Source organism: Mus caroli, unplaced genomic scaffold, assembly GCF_978045245.1.
Source record: "Mus caroli unplaced genomic scaffold, Mus_caroli_1 scaffold_11, whole genome shotgun sequence".
In the NCBI taxonomy this organism is placed as follows: domain Eukaryota; kingdom Metazoa; phylum Chordata; class Mammalia; order Rodentia; family Muridae; genus Mus; species Mus caroli.
This window is the reverse complement of record NW_028227266.1, coordinates 65,400,101-65,415,950: the sequence shown is the minus strand read 5'-3', so window position 1 is coordinate 65,415,950 and position 15,850 is coordinate 65,400,101. Positions and strand designations below refer to the sequence as shown.

At 48.8% G+C, this 15,850-nt stretch overlaps 1 protein-coding gene across 4 annotated transcripts in view; it reads right to left on the bottom strand.

Annotated features, from left to right (window-relative positions):
- Ca12 (carbonic anhydrase 12) overlaps positions 1 to 14,897 on the bottom strand; it is a 53,200-nt gene extending 38,303 nt beyond the window's left edge. For all 4 annotated transcript variants that reach the window (XM_029481838.2, XM_029481836.2, XM_021172566.3 and 1 more), the window contains exons 1-2: positions 14,667 to 14,897; positions 11,132 to 11,152 (exon numbers count right to left, since the gene is read on the bottom strand). In XM_029481838.2, the coding sequence (XP_029337698.1) occupies positions 11,132 to 11,152; positions 14,667 to 14,751 (106 nt within the window). In that variant the 5' untranslated portion in view covers positions 14,752 to 14,897. The remainder of the gene's footprint in view (positions 1 to 11,131; positions 11,153 to 14,666) is intronic.
- Positions 14,898 to 15,850: the final 953 nt, after the last annotated feature.

Here is a 15,850-nt window from a genome sequence, read left to right as displayed (position 1 = left end):
TGGAGCCAGTCACCGAGTAACTCACCTCCTGGGCCGGCATGGTTCCTCACTGACACGTTACCACTCACAGGCCCCAGAACACTGCACGGTACACAGCAGGTCACCAGCAACCACTGAGGGAAAGCTCTTCATCAATAGTCACCAAGTTCATGTTTAGACCGTCCACAAATAACACCAAATGTCTCACAGCTGCCCTGTGAGATGGCTGCTGCCCCCTGCATCCTGCGAGCAAAGCTCTGCGAATCAAAGCAAGGTACCCAAAGTCTCACAGCTAGTCCAGCTGTGAGTGGCCGCTCTGGGAGATAGCTTCATGAAGCAGGGACCTGTGCTTCCTGAGGTGCAAGGATCATGCTCAGCCCCTGTGGTTCTCGAGTCTTCTCCCAGATATCCATTTCGAGATGAGACCCTTCCCTGCCTCCTCCTTGCTGATGGACCCATGACAACAACACGTCTATCAAAAGTGGGGACTCTGGGGGGAACCTGCCAGCAGAGGCTTTAAGATAGAGCCAAGCAATTATGTGGAGGCACAAACATGCGACTCAGTAACAAACTGGGAGGACCCTCTAAGTAGATGAAGGTGTCAGGAGAGGGGCATAACTAGGCACAGAGGTCATGTGTGACCAAGGGTGGACGAGCTGAGTCTCTCTTCCCACCATTTCTGCATGCAGCTCTTCTCACATCCTGCGGGACTTGCTCCTCCATCCCTTTGAGGCCTGTAGGCCAGAGCCATCGCTGGTCGGCTCCTTCACTCAAGCATATCCGCCACTCTGCTCTCCTCCGAGCAATCACAGCAATCTGACCTGCGTTTCCCACGAGCATGCCGCAATGAGCTCTGTCTAATGTTTGTTTATATCAACAGGCATTAGTCTGCCGTGTTTTCCTTAACCACCAAGCCTTTTATCCCACGGAGGGGAAGAAAAGCGAGTTAACTTGGCGTGATGTGTCTCTGACACGTCTACACTGTGTACTTTCCTTTTTTTGTTTTTCTTTCAGTCCCTGCGTTTCCTCTATGGCATGATATGTCATGTAGGAGCACAGTCCGGCATAAAGCAAGCATTGCCAAACGCCTGGGGAAGTGATTCAGGTGAAAGTCAGGAGACCCAGGTCTGGCTGTGCACGGCCCTTTGGCTCTGCTTACCCTCTTGCCAACTGTTTCCTTGGTCTCATTTGTAAATGGGGATGAGGCCTGGATGGCTCCATCTGCATCTCCTCTTCCCCGTGCTACCTTAGGGCCCTTCCAGGCAATAGTGACAGTCAGCCTGCATGAATATATGCAGTGAAGCTGAGCTGAGAGCTGAGCAGGCTGTCACCAAAAGAAGACCACACCGTGAGCTGTCCGTCTAGCTCTAAACTCTTCCAGCAGGCCCATGTCTGTGTCGCTGGTCCCTTGATCTGGAACCCACTCTCCTTTCCTCACATCCTCTGCTCTCCCTTCCCAGTGTTTCCCACCCAATCCATTCTTCATCCCACAGTCAAGATGATCCTGCTCAAAGCTTCCCCCTCACATGAGTCTTCTACTTAGAAGAACATTCTAGTAGCAGCTTCCTGCTGCCTCCCTAGCAGGCTGAAGACTCCTCTCTCTCCAAGTTCTTTCTTTCATCACTGAGGTTCTGGGTCATTTTCATACCAGCCTCCTCACTGACCACTGTGCAGGTTGTCTCTCTGTCCCCGGTGCCCTTCCCTGGCTCTTATATGACCTTCAGGTCTCAGCTCAAGCTGCCACAGTGAGCTGCTCCTAATCCAGTGGTTTTCAACTTGTGGGTTGTGACCCCTGGGGGGGGGTGTCAAATGACCCTTCACAGGGGTCACATATCAGATATTCTGCATATCAGACGTCTACATCATGATTCATAACAGGAGAAAAACTACAGTTATAAAGTAGCAAATCATTTTATGGTTGGGAGGTCACCATAACAGGAAGGACTGTATTACAGGGGTGCAGCATCAGGAAACGTATGAGCCTCCGCCATAGTCCTTTCCTCGCGACACTGAGTGGGAGCTCTCTGCTCTGGGCTTTAAGACCCAGTTACTTGCAGAGTCTCCAGACTGCCAGGCCCGTAACGGAGCTCAGCTCTAATTCCTGTCTGTTTCCTCAGCCCCATGTTTGGCACTAACTACTCACTCAGTAAATATTTGCAGTATGTTGTAAACTTATCCTCTCAGGTGTACTAAAGCCTCTGGTCTCCGATTACTACACGGTAGCCAGCTCATTATTGTAGTAATTTCTTAAAAATCAAACAAAAAAAATTAGCTAGGGGCATAGCTCAGTTGCTCACCCAGCATGAACAAAGTCCTAGTTCAACTCTCAGCACTGCATAAAACTAGGTGTGGTCGCACACGCCTGGGATCCCAGCACTTGGAAGGTGGAGACAAGAAGGTCAGAAGTTCAAGGTCATTCTCAGGTATAAAGTGAGTTTGAGGCCAGCCTAGGATATGTTAGTCCCTACCTATAAATAAATAAATAAATAAATAAATAAATAGGCACTTATTCAAGTTGGAGCGACTGGCCTTCCTGGTAATCAAAGCCAAAAAGGGAAACAGTGACTTGCATAACTGCTTCAGACCTGCTACAAAATATCTTTGTCACTCAAGCTTAAAGTATCACCTCGTTTTCTTTCTCCATTTCTCTTGCAGTTCCCAAGGAGGGGCTACTCCAAAAAAGCACTGGGAATCATTGGCTAATGTCACTCTTGGGTACAATAAGCAAAGCCCACTCTCATTGTGACTGAGGCACCTCCGCCAGCCTGTCTTGCATGGAATCTGCACGGGTCCCTATGAGAATTGCACAGGTCTTCTCCACTCTACCCAGAGGTCCCCCAGCAGACTGAGTCACTCATTACGGATTGCAAAAGCATTGTAAAAGGTAAGGTGAGCTAAACAGAACCATCTGACTTAGAGTTATGTTATGCCAATCCTGAGTCAACCTTTATAGACGCAAGGAGGTGGCAGCCAAGATTTGTTCCTTCCTGGTTGGCACAAATCAAATGACTGTCGGGGACTCGGAAGGCTTCCTCTGTAAAGGGATACTTCTGTAAACTAAAAGGACACATCAATTATATTGCTAAAACTTCTCCTTGCTTACCCAGCATGCCTGATCGAGTGTGTGAGCTATGAACTGATAGAAAGCTCTGTAGAGCTGTATTCAAACCCGAATGAGTCCCTGTCCTTCCTAGATGCTGGAGCGGAGTGTGCACAGCCTTTCAATGCCTTTCCAATCCTTTGATCCCTCCCCTTGCTTTCACTACTTATTGAAACTACTCATTTCTGCCCCTTTGTCCACATTCCTGGCATCTAGAGCATGGTTTCTCGGTGAAGATTCAAGAGGCAGCTATCATACTTTCATGGTTCGAGATGCCACTAATAACTGGATTACCAAAGGCTCAGTGGGTAGACAGGCCTCTCAGCCCAGCACTCTGCAGGCTGAGACAGATGACCCACACACTTCCAGATAGCCTGGGACACATAGTGAGACTCCTGTCTCAATAAGATCTATCTTGACTTCAGAAATGCTAAGATGTGAGGAAAGTAGGTCATCAGGAACCAAATATAATCGAGCCTTTGACCATGGCAGGTGCACCAACTCTGTCTACATCTCACCAAGCTGCCCTGGATAATCTGGCTAGGGCTGCATGGCTGCTTCACTGCAGGACTACCTGGCAGAGGCAGGTCAGTAAAGGATCAGGAAGGAGAGAGGGCCTGTCTCCTTCAGAGCCTGTGGGTGTCTCCCTAAAGCATTCTGCAAACATTTTCTTCACTCTTGTGCTCTGGATTCAACGTGTCTCTCAAAGACTCATGTATTGAAGGTCTAGTCTCCAGTGGCTATGTGTTGCTATGGAGAAGTGATTGACTCACCAGGACAGCAACTTCGTAAATACAGGAATCCGTGAGGGTGTTCATAGCTTCATGGGCTATCAGGAGGTAGAAATGTCTGGTGGAAGAAGGCTACTGGGGAGGGGTCTGCGAAGGAGCTATTTGGATATTCCTGCCTCTCTGCTCCCTGGATGCAATGTGGTGAGTAGCCCCACCCCCGTCCATCCTCTCTACCATGTTACTATGGTGCCCTGCCTCACTCAGGGCCAGAACAGTGAAGACAGATAGCGAAAGCTGTGTAACCATGAGAAAAAGAAAACTTATCTTGCCAGGCTTGGTATTTTGTGCCCTTAATCTTAATGCTTGAGAGGCAGAGGCAAGGGCATCCCTATGAACCCAAGGCTAGCCTGATCTAAGTGCCAACCAGAGGTACACAGTAAGACCCTTTCTTTAAAAAAATTTTTTTCTTAGGCATTTTGTCACAGTGACACATCATACAAGCCATACTTACTAGTGCCTTCCTGGAGCACACACACACACACACACACACACACACACACACACACACACCAGCTTTGAATTTAGCTCTTATGCCAATTTAGAGGTCTCTTTTGGTCAAGTGCAAAGGGAACCATACATAGGCTCCTCTCTAGACATGAAAGTCCTGCATGGATCTAGACATATGTAGCCCAGAGTCACCCTATGCCAAGTTCGTTTCCTTCTTAGGCTTAGGCATCCATGATAGGCCTGCTTCCTGGGAAACGGGTGCTTGGCTGATATGACCTTGGCTGTGCAGACAGATACATGGTGCCTAAGTGCCAAGAAAACACCAGGAAATTAGATCCACCTTCATGCTTATCTGAAGAACAAAGCCAGAAAAAACACCACTGGGCTGGGGGAGGGGGAACTCTTGTGTGTTTTGTACAATTCTTCCCTTCTCAAAAAGAAATATCCTTTGTTTAATCACAATATAAGAGGATATCTGATGGCCATAAAACCAATTCAGAGAGAGAGAGAGAGAGACTACATGGGTGCCTTGGCTGCTCAAGTGTTATCAGGTATTGGCATAGACAAGGGCATGTGTGGCTTTTAGCTTTGAGCCAGCCTCGTTCCATGAACTATCTTCTTTGATCCTCATTAAGCCAGGGATAGTTCTCAAACTTGAGTAGACACTAGACTCATACAAAGGGCTTGCTAAAATGATGGCTACCTAGAAGATTTCCTGATTGGTGGATAGGCCTGGGGCAGGGCCAAGAATCTGCACATCTAACAGTCTCACTGATGCTGATGGTGTTGGCCCAAGGACCATGCTTTGAGACACACCAAGCTAGATGTTGTCCCTCCCAGTTTTATAACTATGGACAGAACAGCCAAGTTACTTCCTAATACCAGCCATCCAGAAAGTGGCCTAGTGGCTATGCCCAATATCTGTCGGTTTCTGGAGTCTCCATATTTCTACATCCCAGTTTTCTGCCAACTACTCACCCACAGTCATCACACCCAACAGTAGGGATGAATACTGCCACCTCTATTCTCTCGCCTGGCTGGAAAGGCCAGTGGTAGTCACGAAGTCGCAGAGATCTGGAAAGCTTCAGATCTCCAGGACACGGTTAAACCCCAACTCTGCAACCCAGGAAAGATGAGGACCATTGCAAGTGGGCAGACCACACCACATCCCAACAGACCCTGCATGTCATGGCTTTAATTAACAGTAACTGGGACTGGAGCCCAGATTTAATAAATGAGAGTGGGTCAGATTGCTGGCCTCAGGAAAATCCCCCGACACAGGGACAAGGTTCAGTTCTCTAATAGGAAAAACATGCCTGGCCGTTTCCAGCTCTCTGAAGAGTACTTTGGGCCTCTTATTCATGCTCAGGATGGCAGCTGTGGGACACTGGAGAAAGACATGCACCCCCTTAATTAAATCTGCCTTGTAATTGTGTGTGCCCCCAGCTGCCTTTTTCGGCCCCTCCCCTGGCCTTCAACAGGCCTGCTTTTATTACTGCAGTTTGGGGGTGAGGCCACATGGGTCTCCATCTCTGCTTTAGGGTAGAAAGTAATGTTTGCTTCCCAGCCTCCTTTCCTGTGTTCCGTTTCTGGGTCTTAAAGTCTAAGAAGGGCTTAAGGAGTGTGCAGGGCCCCAGGGCACATGTGTTGGCAGCAGCTTTGTATTCCAGCAGAGGCAGGCAGAGGGCAGGTGGAGGCAGGGCCGGAAAGACGTGAGGGATGTGAATGTGATGTCTGCGGCTATGGAGGATCCCATTCGATTTCCTCCCGTTCACGTGTGTGCAGGGTGAGCATGTGCATGTGTGTCCACATTGATGTAGAATCCAGAGTTAGTCTCAGTGGTCCCTCTTTTAGACTCTGTCAAGATTGTTTTTTGAGACAAGGTGTCTCCTTGGGTCCTGGGTCTAGCCAGTTAGGCTAGGCTAGCTGGCCAGGAAGCCTCAGGGGTCTGCCTGTCTCTGTGTCCTCAGCACTTGGGTTACAAACGTGTCACTACTCACAGCTCTTCTGTGGTTGCTTGTGTGGGAAGCACTCTACGGAATGAACTACCTCCCCAGTAACTGTTAAGGACGGAGAATCCATTTTGTGGGAGGCATGGGGTAGGCATAGAGAAAGAATGACAGTTCTGGGAATGCATGGCAGGGCCTGGAACACACCAAGTCCTCCCCAGGCCAAAGCTGTCCAAGCTAACACCGAGCTGGGCGGGAAGAGCTGTGTTCTACTGCAGTCAACCATCGACCCCCCCCCAACATAGCCAGGACCCCACTGATCCCCAACGCACATGTCAAGATCGAGAGGCTAGCCCAATGCCCTGGGAGTGGGTGATGTGGGACTCTCCAGGTACCCACCCTTCCCGGTGTGATGATGAAGGTCCATCTTAGTTGCTGAGTCTCTTTCTAAGTTGGCTCAGATCCGCAGACATCCAAACCTAGCATCTGGTACCACTGGAGATGGTGACCACTCTCTGTTCTTGGTTCATTAGTCCCAATACTGACATCCCCGTTTGGTTACTCCACTGTTTCAAATACACTGGATGCCGTGTGTGCGTGTGTGCGTGTGTGTCCATGTGCATGCTCATACATATACCATACTGCATGTGTCGAGGTCAGAGAACCACTTTCAGGAGTGGGTTCTCTTGTTCCACCCTGTGGGTCCCACCTCAGCAAACTTAGATTGTCAGACGGTAGGCATCTTTGCCCCCTGAGCCATCTCTCTGGCCCTCAATGACATTTTTGTTGTTGTTGTTTTAACATAAGGCTAGTAGAACCTGCCTACCAGAGAAAAATGTCTTTATTAGCTAGCTGTAATTTTTCACTTTTTGCATTGAGTCTAATGTATATACAAGCAAATGCATGTATCATACGCCAACAGCTTGGTAGATTTTCATAAACTGAACTCGGTACCCATGCCAAGGAACTGAGTATACCCAGCTACCTCTGATGCCACTTTCCAGTCACCTCCTCCTCGCTACCCACAGTACACCCATTCTCTTAATTTGTAGCCCCAGATTTGCTTTAGCAGGCTGGAGTTTGCCCTCAGCTCACATGATAGCCTGACTTTGCAGGTCAGTCTCTCAAGAGTTGAGCAGGTAAAGTACTCAGCTCTACAGGGCTGACTGGGCACTGGCTTAAAGTGGAGGTGGGCAGGGGACCGGCTCCAACACCTATCCTCTCTCGTGATCAAGCCTTGAAAATTCTAAAGCCAGCCCAGGAACAGAGGAGGGGCAGGACCTGGGCCATCTTGGCTGGAAGATGACCCTGTGTCTGGAGAGCCGCCATGAGGTCAACACAGTGGCTCAGTGCCAGGGACAGCAGTTAAAAAAAATCCCATATATTTCTAGAGGTTCCATCATGTGCAGCAGACAGCAGGAAACATGGGGCAAGGTGATTCAGTGGCACTGGTTGGGCTTGTCACGTTCTGTTCAGCCCTTACTGCTGGAAAACCACTTCCTTCCAACACCAGTGCTGAGCCTGCCATCTACCTGTGTGACTCTGGGTACAGGTGCCAACTGCCAGCTGCTGGCCTGGACCTGTTGCTGCCTAAGCTGTCCTCATTCTGTCCCCCAGGTCACATGCCCACTGAGGGATGACTGTGCACCCCTAATCGAAACCAGCTTTGGGCTGGGTTTGTAGCTCAGAGGTAGATTACAAACACAAAGCCCCAGTTTAATCCCAATGACACATAAATTGGACATGGTAGCACAAGCCCATAATCCCACCTTTCAGGGGGTGGAAGCAGGAGAATCGGAATTCAGAGTCATCCTTGGCTACAGAGTGAGTTTTAGGGACTAGCCTGGGCTAAGAAGAGACCCTATCTCAAAACACCAAAAACAAAAACCTAGTCTAGGTTCTCAACGTGTATTATCAGGTTCCTCATCCCAGAGACATTCTAACTGCACAGTGCAGATGGCAGGGGTCTGCCCAGGGCTAGAGGTCGGGAAGAACAGCCCTGGGCCAGGCCTCATGGCTACTGAAAGGAGCCAGTCCTGGAACAATGCTCGAGACAGCTACAGCTGATGTGGATGTCCCCTGTTCCCTCCTCATTCTGCCTGAAGGCTTGGGAGCCGGAGCAGAGACCCAGAGAGCCCTGTAGAGACTTGACTTGTATGTGAGATGCCAACAGAAGTGGTGGGGGCAAGTTAGCCCTAACTCTCTGGCTAGAAGGATCTTGGGAAGTGTCTGCATACAGTCCTTTCAGGGTGTGCATGAGACTCTGAGGCTTGGAGTATGGCTCAGTGGGCGGTGCTCATCTAGATTCTAGACCAGTGGCTCTCAGCCTTCCTGATGCTGTGACCTGTTAATACAGTTACAGTGACAATACACGTTGAGGTGACCCCCTCCGACCATAAAGTTATTTTCATTGCTACTTCATAACTGTAACTTTACTAGTTATGAATCTCATGTGAATATTTGATATCTGAGATATCCGATATGCAACCCCCGTGAAAGGGTTGTTTGAGCCCCCAAGGGGTCATAGCCCTCAGGTTGAGAACCTCTGCTCTAGAGGCTTTGTGGTAGATTCTCAGTACAGCAAAAGTACATAAATAAATAATCTATACCTTGAGGAATGTTTTTAAAAATGCAGGTCTCTCAGGTCTCTCCTTACATTCAGGCTCAACCCAGAAGCCTGCATTTTCAGAAAGCATTCTAGAAGATTCTAATGTAGCTGATGCCAAGACACAGTCTGAGGAGCACTGATCTACACAACTCCATCCTCAGGTTGCAGATGGGGAAATGAGGCCCACAGAGGCCCAAGTGGCACAGAATCCATGTACGCATCCTCCATTGTGCTATACACAAACACACACATGCAGGCACACGTGCGGGCACACACAGAACCTGTCCAAGGGACTCTTCCTTTGACGGACTCTCACCCTGCCCTTTTGTAAGGTAAGTGTAAAGACAGGGAACAGAACAGAGTTTTCACAAAGGCTCAGCACTTTCCAATCTCCTTTCTATCAGCCAAGTGTCTTCTTCCTAAAACCCAGCTATGCTCCCTCCCCTACCCACCACACGCAGAGCAAGGCAGAACTTCCTGACCTCCTCCGCTTGATGCATTCTTTCTGACCTCCAAACCCATGCCTCTTCTATAAAGCCTTCTTCCTGTACTGCCTTCCCATTCCAGTTGCTTGGCCTTCCATCTCTGCCCGTGTGATGATGCCCTTGGCACCTGGGCCAACAGAACTTCTCCCACCCTGTCAGTTCTCCCCTTCTTTTAAGGCCGATGTAGAAATGTGGTTCCTTCAGGAAGTCTTTTCACCTTCCAGCACGGGATCTCTCCTCTGACAATCAGAGCACTGGGCCATTCATTTGCAATCTGCTGCTACTACCTATTATGTTCTGCTTTGAATTATGAACTTTAGTAATTCCCAGCTACAGAGCTCAGCATACCCTTCTAATTACCCACCCACCTAGTAACGTTCCTTGCACGTAATAAGTACATAGTACATAAAGGATGTTAGTAATGGTGGAGCTATGCAGGACTGGGGGGCGGGGTGCCGAGTGCCTGGAGGCCTGGCCTGAGAGAATGTGGCTTTTGGTTCAGTGACTTTCCTATGCTTCCTGGCTACCCAAACATTCCAAGGTCAGACTTCCCTACGGTATGCGTCTACTCTTATAATCAATTTTCCTGACTGTCACCATCATAGCCATTGAGTCTCCTGGCTTTAACATTGGCAGAACACCTCTGCTTTCTTCGCTCACTAGGGTCATTGAGGTCACTTCTATGCTGCACCTTGTGCAGTAGACTCTGACCATATCAAAATATCACTAACTTTCCTACACTGGCCCGAAGGCCAGGTGCCTGTCTTCCTGTTCCCACTCCAGCCAGTGGTGAGGTTGCCAATTTACTGCAACAGTGTAGCCCTGCCAACTGTCTTACAAGCTGGCCAAACCGCTAACATGTTCTTGACCCAGTCCCCCAGAAGCCCTGAACCATATTTCACATAGGACAAGCCTCACTGAAGACTGGCCATCATCTCTGCATCCACTTGCTTACAACATGGCCACAAAAAGTTAATTTCAGAATCACTGACAGCTTAAGTTCTAGGGCCTGAGCCAAACTTTCAGAAAGGAGTCCTTTCTTCTTTGTTGAAGCATACATGTCCTGTGAGGAGGAAGGGTTCCCTCCTGCCAGCGTCCCTGTAGCTGGAGGTCTGGGAGAAATCCTTACTGGAATTTGGAAGTCTTAATTCTGAGTCTCACAGTTAAAGTGCCTAGTGCAGGTTTTCTACTTGGGTTAAAATTCAGAATGTAACTCCCAGGAGGAGCCATGCTCTATCAATGCCTCTTCCACCGACAGCCCAACTTTTCCCAACCACCACCACACCCCAAACAACGTCCATTAAGCTTCTAGTTTTCTTATTAAGACATTCATCTCCTAAGAGAGGGAGAAAGAGAGAGAATGAGAGAGAGAGAGAGAGAGAGAGAGAGAGGGAGAGAGAGAGAGAGAGAGAGAGAGAGAGAGAGAGAGACCTTGTGTTAGATCCTCAGCACAGCAAAAGTACATAAATTAATAAATCTACACCTTGGGGAATGTTTTTAAAAATACAGGTCTCTCAGGTCTCTCCTTACATTCAGGCTCAGCCCAGAAGCCTGCATTTTCAGAAAGCATTCTAGAAGATTCTAATGTAGCTGATGCCAAGACACAGTCTGAGGAGCACTGATCTACACGACTCCATCCTCAAGTTGCAGATGAGGACATGAAGCCCACAGGGGCCCAGATGAACAGAATCCATGTAAGCATCCTCCATTGTGCTATACACAAACGCACACACGCAGGCACATATATATAAATATTTAGAATCTCTACTTACCAACATAGGTCCACTTGGATCCTGTAAAGAACAGAGGGAAACAGATAAGTACAACACAACAGAGCTAACAGAAGTGAAGAAGAAACTCCACATCTAGTTTTCAAATGGGTGAGGCTGAAAAGGAAGTCAGCGCCCCCAAATAAGAACTCCTGACTTAGAGCCAGAATCATGTCTCCTCCGAGCTGAGCTCAGGATGGGGAGTTTACAGGGGTGGATGTGGACTTAGAGGGGCTTCTGGAATAGATGCTATCCCCAGACAAGTTAGGAAAGCCAAACATTACTAACTGGACAGGGAATTCCAAGTGACTTGAAACTCCAAAGTAATCAATGTGTTGGTTCAAACAGTGGGAGCTCTCTCTCTCTTCCTCCCTCTCCCTCCTCCTCTCTCTCTCTCTCTCTCTCTCTCTCTCTCTCTCTCTCTCTCTCTCTCTCTCTCTCTCTCTCTCTCTCTCTCCTCTTCCCTCTTCCAGTAGACACCGTGTGTATGAGTGATAGTGGGCCCCTCACAATGGACCAGACACTCGTGCATTCTATCTTCTCCCCTGCTGGAAACACTATTTAGCATCTTGCTTCTTTTCATTCAACACTGTATCCTGGAGAACTTTTCACCAGAGAGCAGAAATGGAAGATGTTTTCCCCCAAGGGAGCTGCCATTCTCATCTGAGTTTCAATGCCAGCCCTGGCAGGGATGTGGAGGAGACATCCTGCCAGGAATATAACCCAAGCCACCCACCACCTCCCACTCCACACCCGTCACAGCACACAGGTCCCTCACTCCCACATCGAGGGATATTTTTAAGCAGTTGTTACAGGACTCTGCTCTTGTCTCCCAGGCTGCCCACCTTCTCCCTCCCTCAGGAAGAACACTGAGCCCCCAAGCTGAGATGTGTCTCCCTGTACACTAGGGAACTCCTGAGCACCCTTTGTCTGTCATCTTCCGAGAGTCTCTGGCTGGGAGAAATAGCTGGACGAATAAAGACCTGGCTCTCCTTTGTTTCTCAATAAACTGTAGTGTCAAGGATCTGGCCACTCGCCATGAGCAGGAAAGTCCTACTTAAACCAAAGCTGGTTTCTAGAAGTGTTGCTTTTTCACTTCTTTCTTTTTAATGTTGGTATCACCTCTTTTTCTTCTCCATTATTGCTACTACTGCCTTCTTCCATTTCTTTGCCTCTGTGTTAATTCTGTTTTTAATTTTCATATTGATAGTTTTGATCAAATGAGACATCTGAACAAGTTTAGAGCCAGATGGTTCTGCGAAGCTTCTTAACAAATATCACCCCCACCCCAGTCACTTACCATTTACTTACTTGCCAGGATGGTTTGGGGTTCTTTTAAATGACTCTTTAAGTATTTTCTCTATACCTTTGAAAATATATTAATATTGTCCCCACTTGGGTTTTGTAGACTCAGGCACTATTTACCAACATCCTACCTTGGAAGAGAAGAGTGTAGTTTTCACAGATGATGTAAAGTGACCTGTCATAGATAGACCATGTGCCTACTACTAGTCTCAGCATGGTTATCACTCATGAACCATGTTCCCATACATTTCAGGAGCTTCCTAAGGGGGTGGGAGTTGAGCTCTTCCTAGAATAGAACCATTACCTTTCCAAAAAAAAAAAAAAAGTTGAATTTGGGCAGCTCAGCAGTGCCTGTTAGAACCTGCAAACTCGGTTGGCACTGGGCAGGGAGATGCCCTGAGGAAAGGGCATTTGGCAAAGTCAGGCCAGGGGTCTTGCTCTGCCTGCTCCCTCCCTTGGGTGCTAGCAGCTTCCAGGAGCTGATGACACTGCAGCCAGGCAGTGTGATCTTGCCTGGATCTCCACCTTCAGTTCAGGCAGAGCAGGCTCAATGGACTTCACTGAACCAGCCCTCAGCCATAGCAACAAAGAACACCATGCTGTCTTCAGAAAACCTTCAGCTTCACCTTGTGCTCCTCCCACCCCTGGACTGAGGGCTCTTCTTAGGCATTCTTCTTAGGCTCTTCTTAGCGTCAGCTTTAACAAATTTCAGCCCCCAAGTATCAGAAGAGCACACTTTGACCCCCTTACTCAGCTAACCCTCCAGCCCCAACCTTGTATTAACTGGTCTCCTGTCCACCTCAGTGAGTTTTGTTTGACTTCATCTCCTGAGGCAGTTAAGAAACCTACCCAATAAATAGCAGTGTAAAAGCTTAGAACTTAGCGGTAGCTAAGACTGCTCAGTGTGAGGGGAAAGTGGAGCTTTACTGCAAACTCCCTCTAATGCAGTTTAGAGAATGAGGAGGACATGAAGGTGTGGAGGGGGGCAGGGGGCAACAAAGAGGAGAATGGAGAGCCCCAAACTTTAAAAAAAAATCAATAGAGTCCTTCTCTCCTTTGCGTGAGGTGCTTGGTGCTAAAATGACTTCTGGTGAACTTCAGTCTCCATAGATTCCTTTAGAGCTAGCAGCTACCCAAAGTTAACAGTTTTCAAAATTGATCATCACTTTTGTGGGACTTCTCCCACATTCTGCTTCTTCCTGACTGCATGGGAAAGGTGACAGTAGGCAGACCCTGCCAGCCAGTTGATGAAAGTTCAGTAAAAGGGTAGTGGCTTGTTGCCCACAGGCAGTGTGGTCCTCCAAGGGGGGAAGGAGAGCAGAGCTCTGATACCGCTGGGAAGGAGCTGTGCTCTCTCCCTGCTGCCTGGCCAGGGGAATCATTGTTCAGCCATTGTGGTCACTCTTGGTCCCTTCTATTGCAACCCAAGAACTGTACACCCACAAGTATCACCACTGTGTGGGGACCCATTGACACAAACAAGCAGGACCCAGTCCCCACTTTCTCCCTAAGGTTAGTAGTAGCCTGAGGGAGAGGCAGGCTAAAGCTTGCTTTTCCTTTTCTTATTCCAAAGGAGTTAATTATCCAGGCTTTGGACATGAGCCCACAATTCAGGCTCCTCTTCCCACCTCAACCTGACACTCTGTTCAGCACCCTTGCCCTTTGGGTTTCAGCCCCTTATTACAATTAGAAATAAGGCATGTGCGCACACATGTAGGTTCGGTGTAGCAGAGTTCTCGAGGGGAAAGACAATGAATAACGATGGGCTACATTATCCCCTTGACACGGAGTGTGAAACCTACTGGTTAACTGCCTCTCTGAGGGTTCTGACGATCAGCCAGACACCTCTTCTTGCAGATCACAGCACACAGGAAGACAGTCCTTTCTCAGCGCTATGCACGTGGTTCCGGGATCCTGGCTAGCAAGTTTCCAAGCCCCATCTCCAGAGGTAGTGCTCAGAAAAGAGGCAAATGAGTAACTACAACTGTGCGCCAAGCACCGTTAAAAAAAACGTGCCTCCAAATAACCTCAGCAAACAGTGCATCCCAAATGATCCCAAAGCTAGCATCCTTTCTTGAAAATGTGCTAGGCACACAGCAACTTCCTTACTCACTCAGTAGTGATTTTACTTTATCTTGCAAGAGCCTGGCAGAAATCCTCTCTCTGCCCAGGCAAGGCTCAGTGCACAGGACTTTTTTTTTTTTTTTTTTTTTTAAGTAAGCAGAAACTTTACCGTTGAGTGGGGCTGAGCTGGAAGGCTGCTTCTTAAGGATCACCAACAGGAGGACGACAGTCGCGCGCAGGCTGCGGTGAGGCATCTTTGTCCCGGCGACTCAAAGCTGCCACTCACTCGGAGCTGTGGGGCGCTCGGAGCTGGCAGCGGTGCACCAGCACAGTGTGCACGTAGCCTGGGACCAAGGCGTGCACGTTGGTTGTGTAGACTCGTGGCTGCCTGTAGGCTGCTTTTTAATGCCGCGACTCAACCCTAAACATGATGTCATCAGGCAGGAGGGCGGGGCAGAACGCCCAGCCTACCGGAGGGCAGGAGCCCCAGGTCCGAGGTGAGTTGAGGTCCTGACTTAAGTGGTCCTCAGTGGCCCACTGGGCCACAGGTTACTTGGGGGAGCCAGTTCTCGCAGGGAGGTATGGGAAGTCAGGGACCCATGCAGCAATCACTTCCCTAGATGTGACTGTGGTCTGTCACTGCCCTTACTTGAAAGCCCCAGCATAGAATGCTGTTTGGGCCAAAGCCTCTTTCAGGGTCTGAATGTTTCTGCCTGGTCTTAGCCAAGTAGCTGTGAATTACACAGCACATCCAGATTAAGCTCTTCTCAACGAAACCACAAAGAGACTGTGAATCGGAAACTAAGATAAAGGGATTCACAGGAATGAGTCGCTTTTCTTGGCGATTAGCATTTCCCTTAGGAGGAGGAGACATGTAGACAAGGCTTACTCCTTGTGCAAATTCACAGGATCAGCCCATCCTCAGTAGGCAGCAGGTGGAGAAGGTGCCCTCTCTGAAGTAGTGGTGAAAGAAAAGGACTTGCTTTATTGCCGAGTGTCTACAAGCATCAGAGACCAGGCTAGGGGTTATGTGGACCAGTGTCCAGGCTATTTCCAATGCTGGTTTATCACCTGTTTGTTGCTACTCCTGCCCACTATTCTCCAACCTCCGCCTGCTTTGCAATATACACACTTACACTCTAGACAGGAGCCCGTTGTTCTGATCACGTTTGTGTCTAGTCTGCCCATGAGGAGCTGAATCTTCCTGACCTCCTGCTCTGCTGTTCCCCACCCTTACCTCCTATATCTTCTGTTTGTTATTCCCGCCTGAGATGGTCTCTGCTTCCCTGGCTCCTCCATATCTCTCTACCACCTCAGGTGTGGGTCTCAGTTTCCTGCTCCTACTAACCCTGG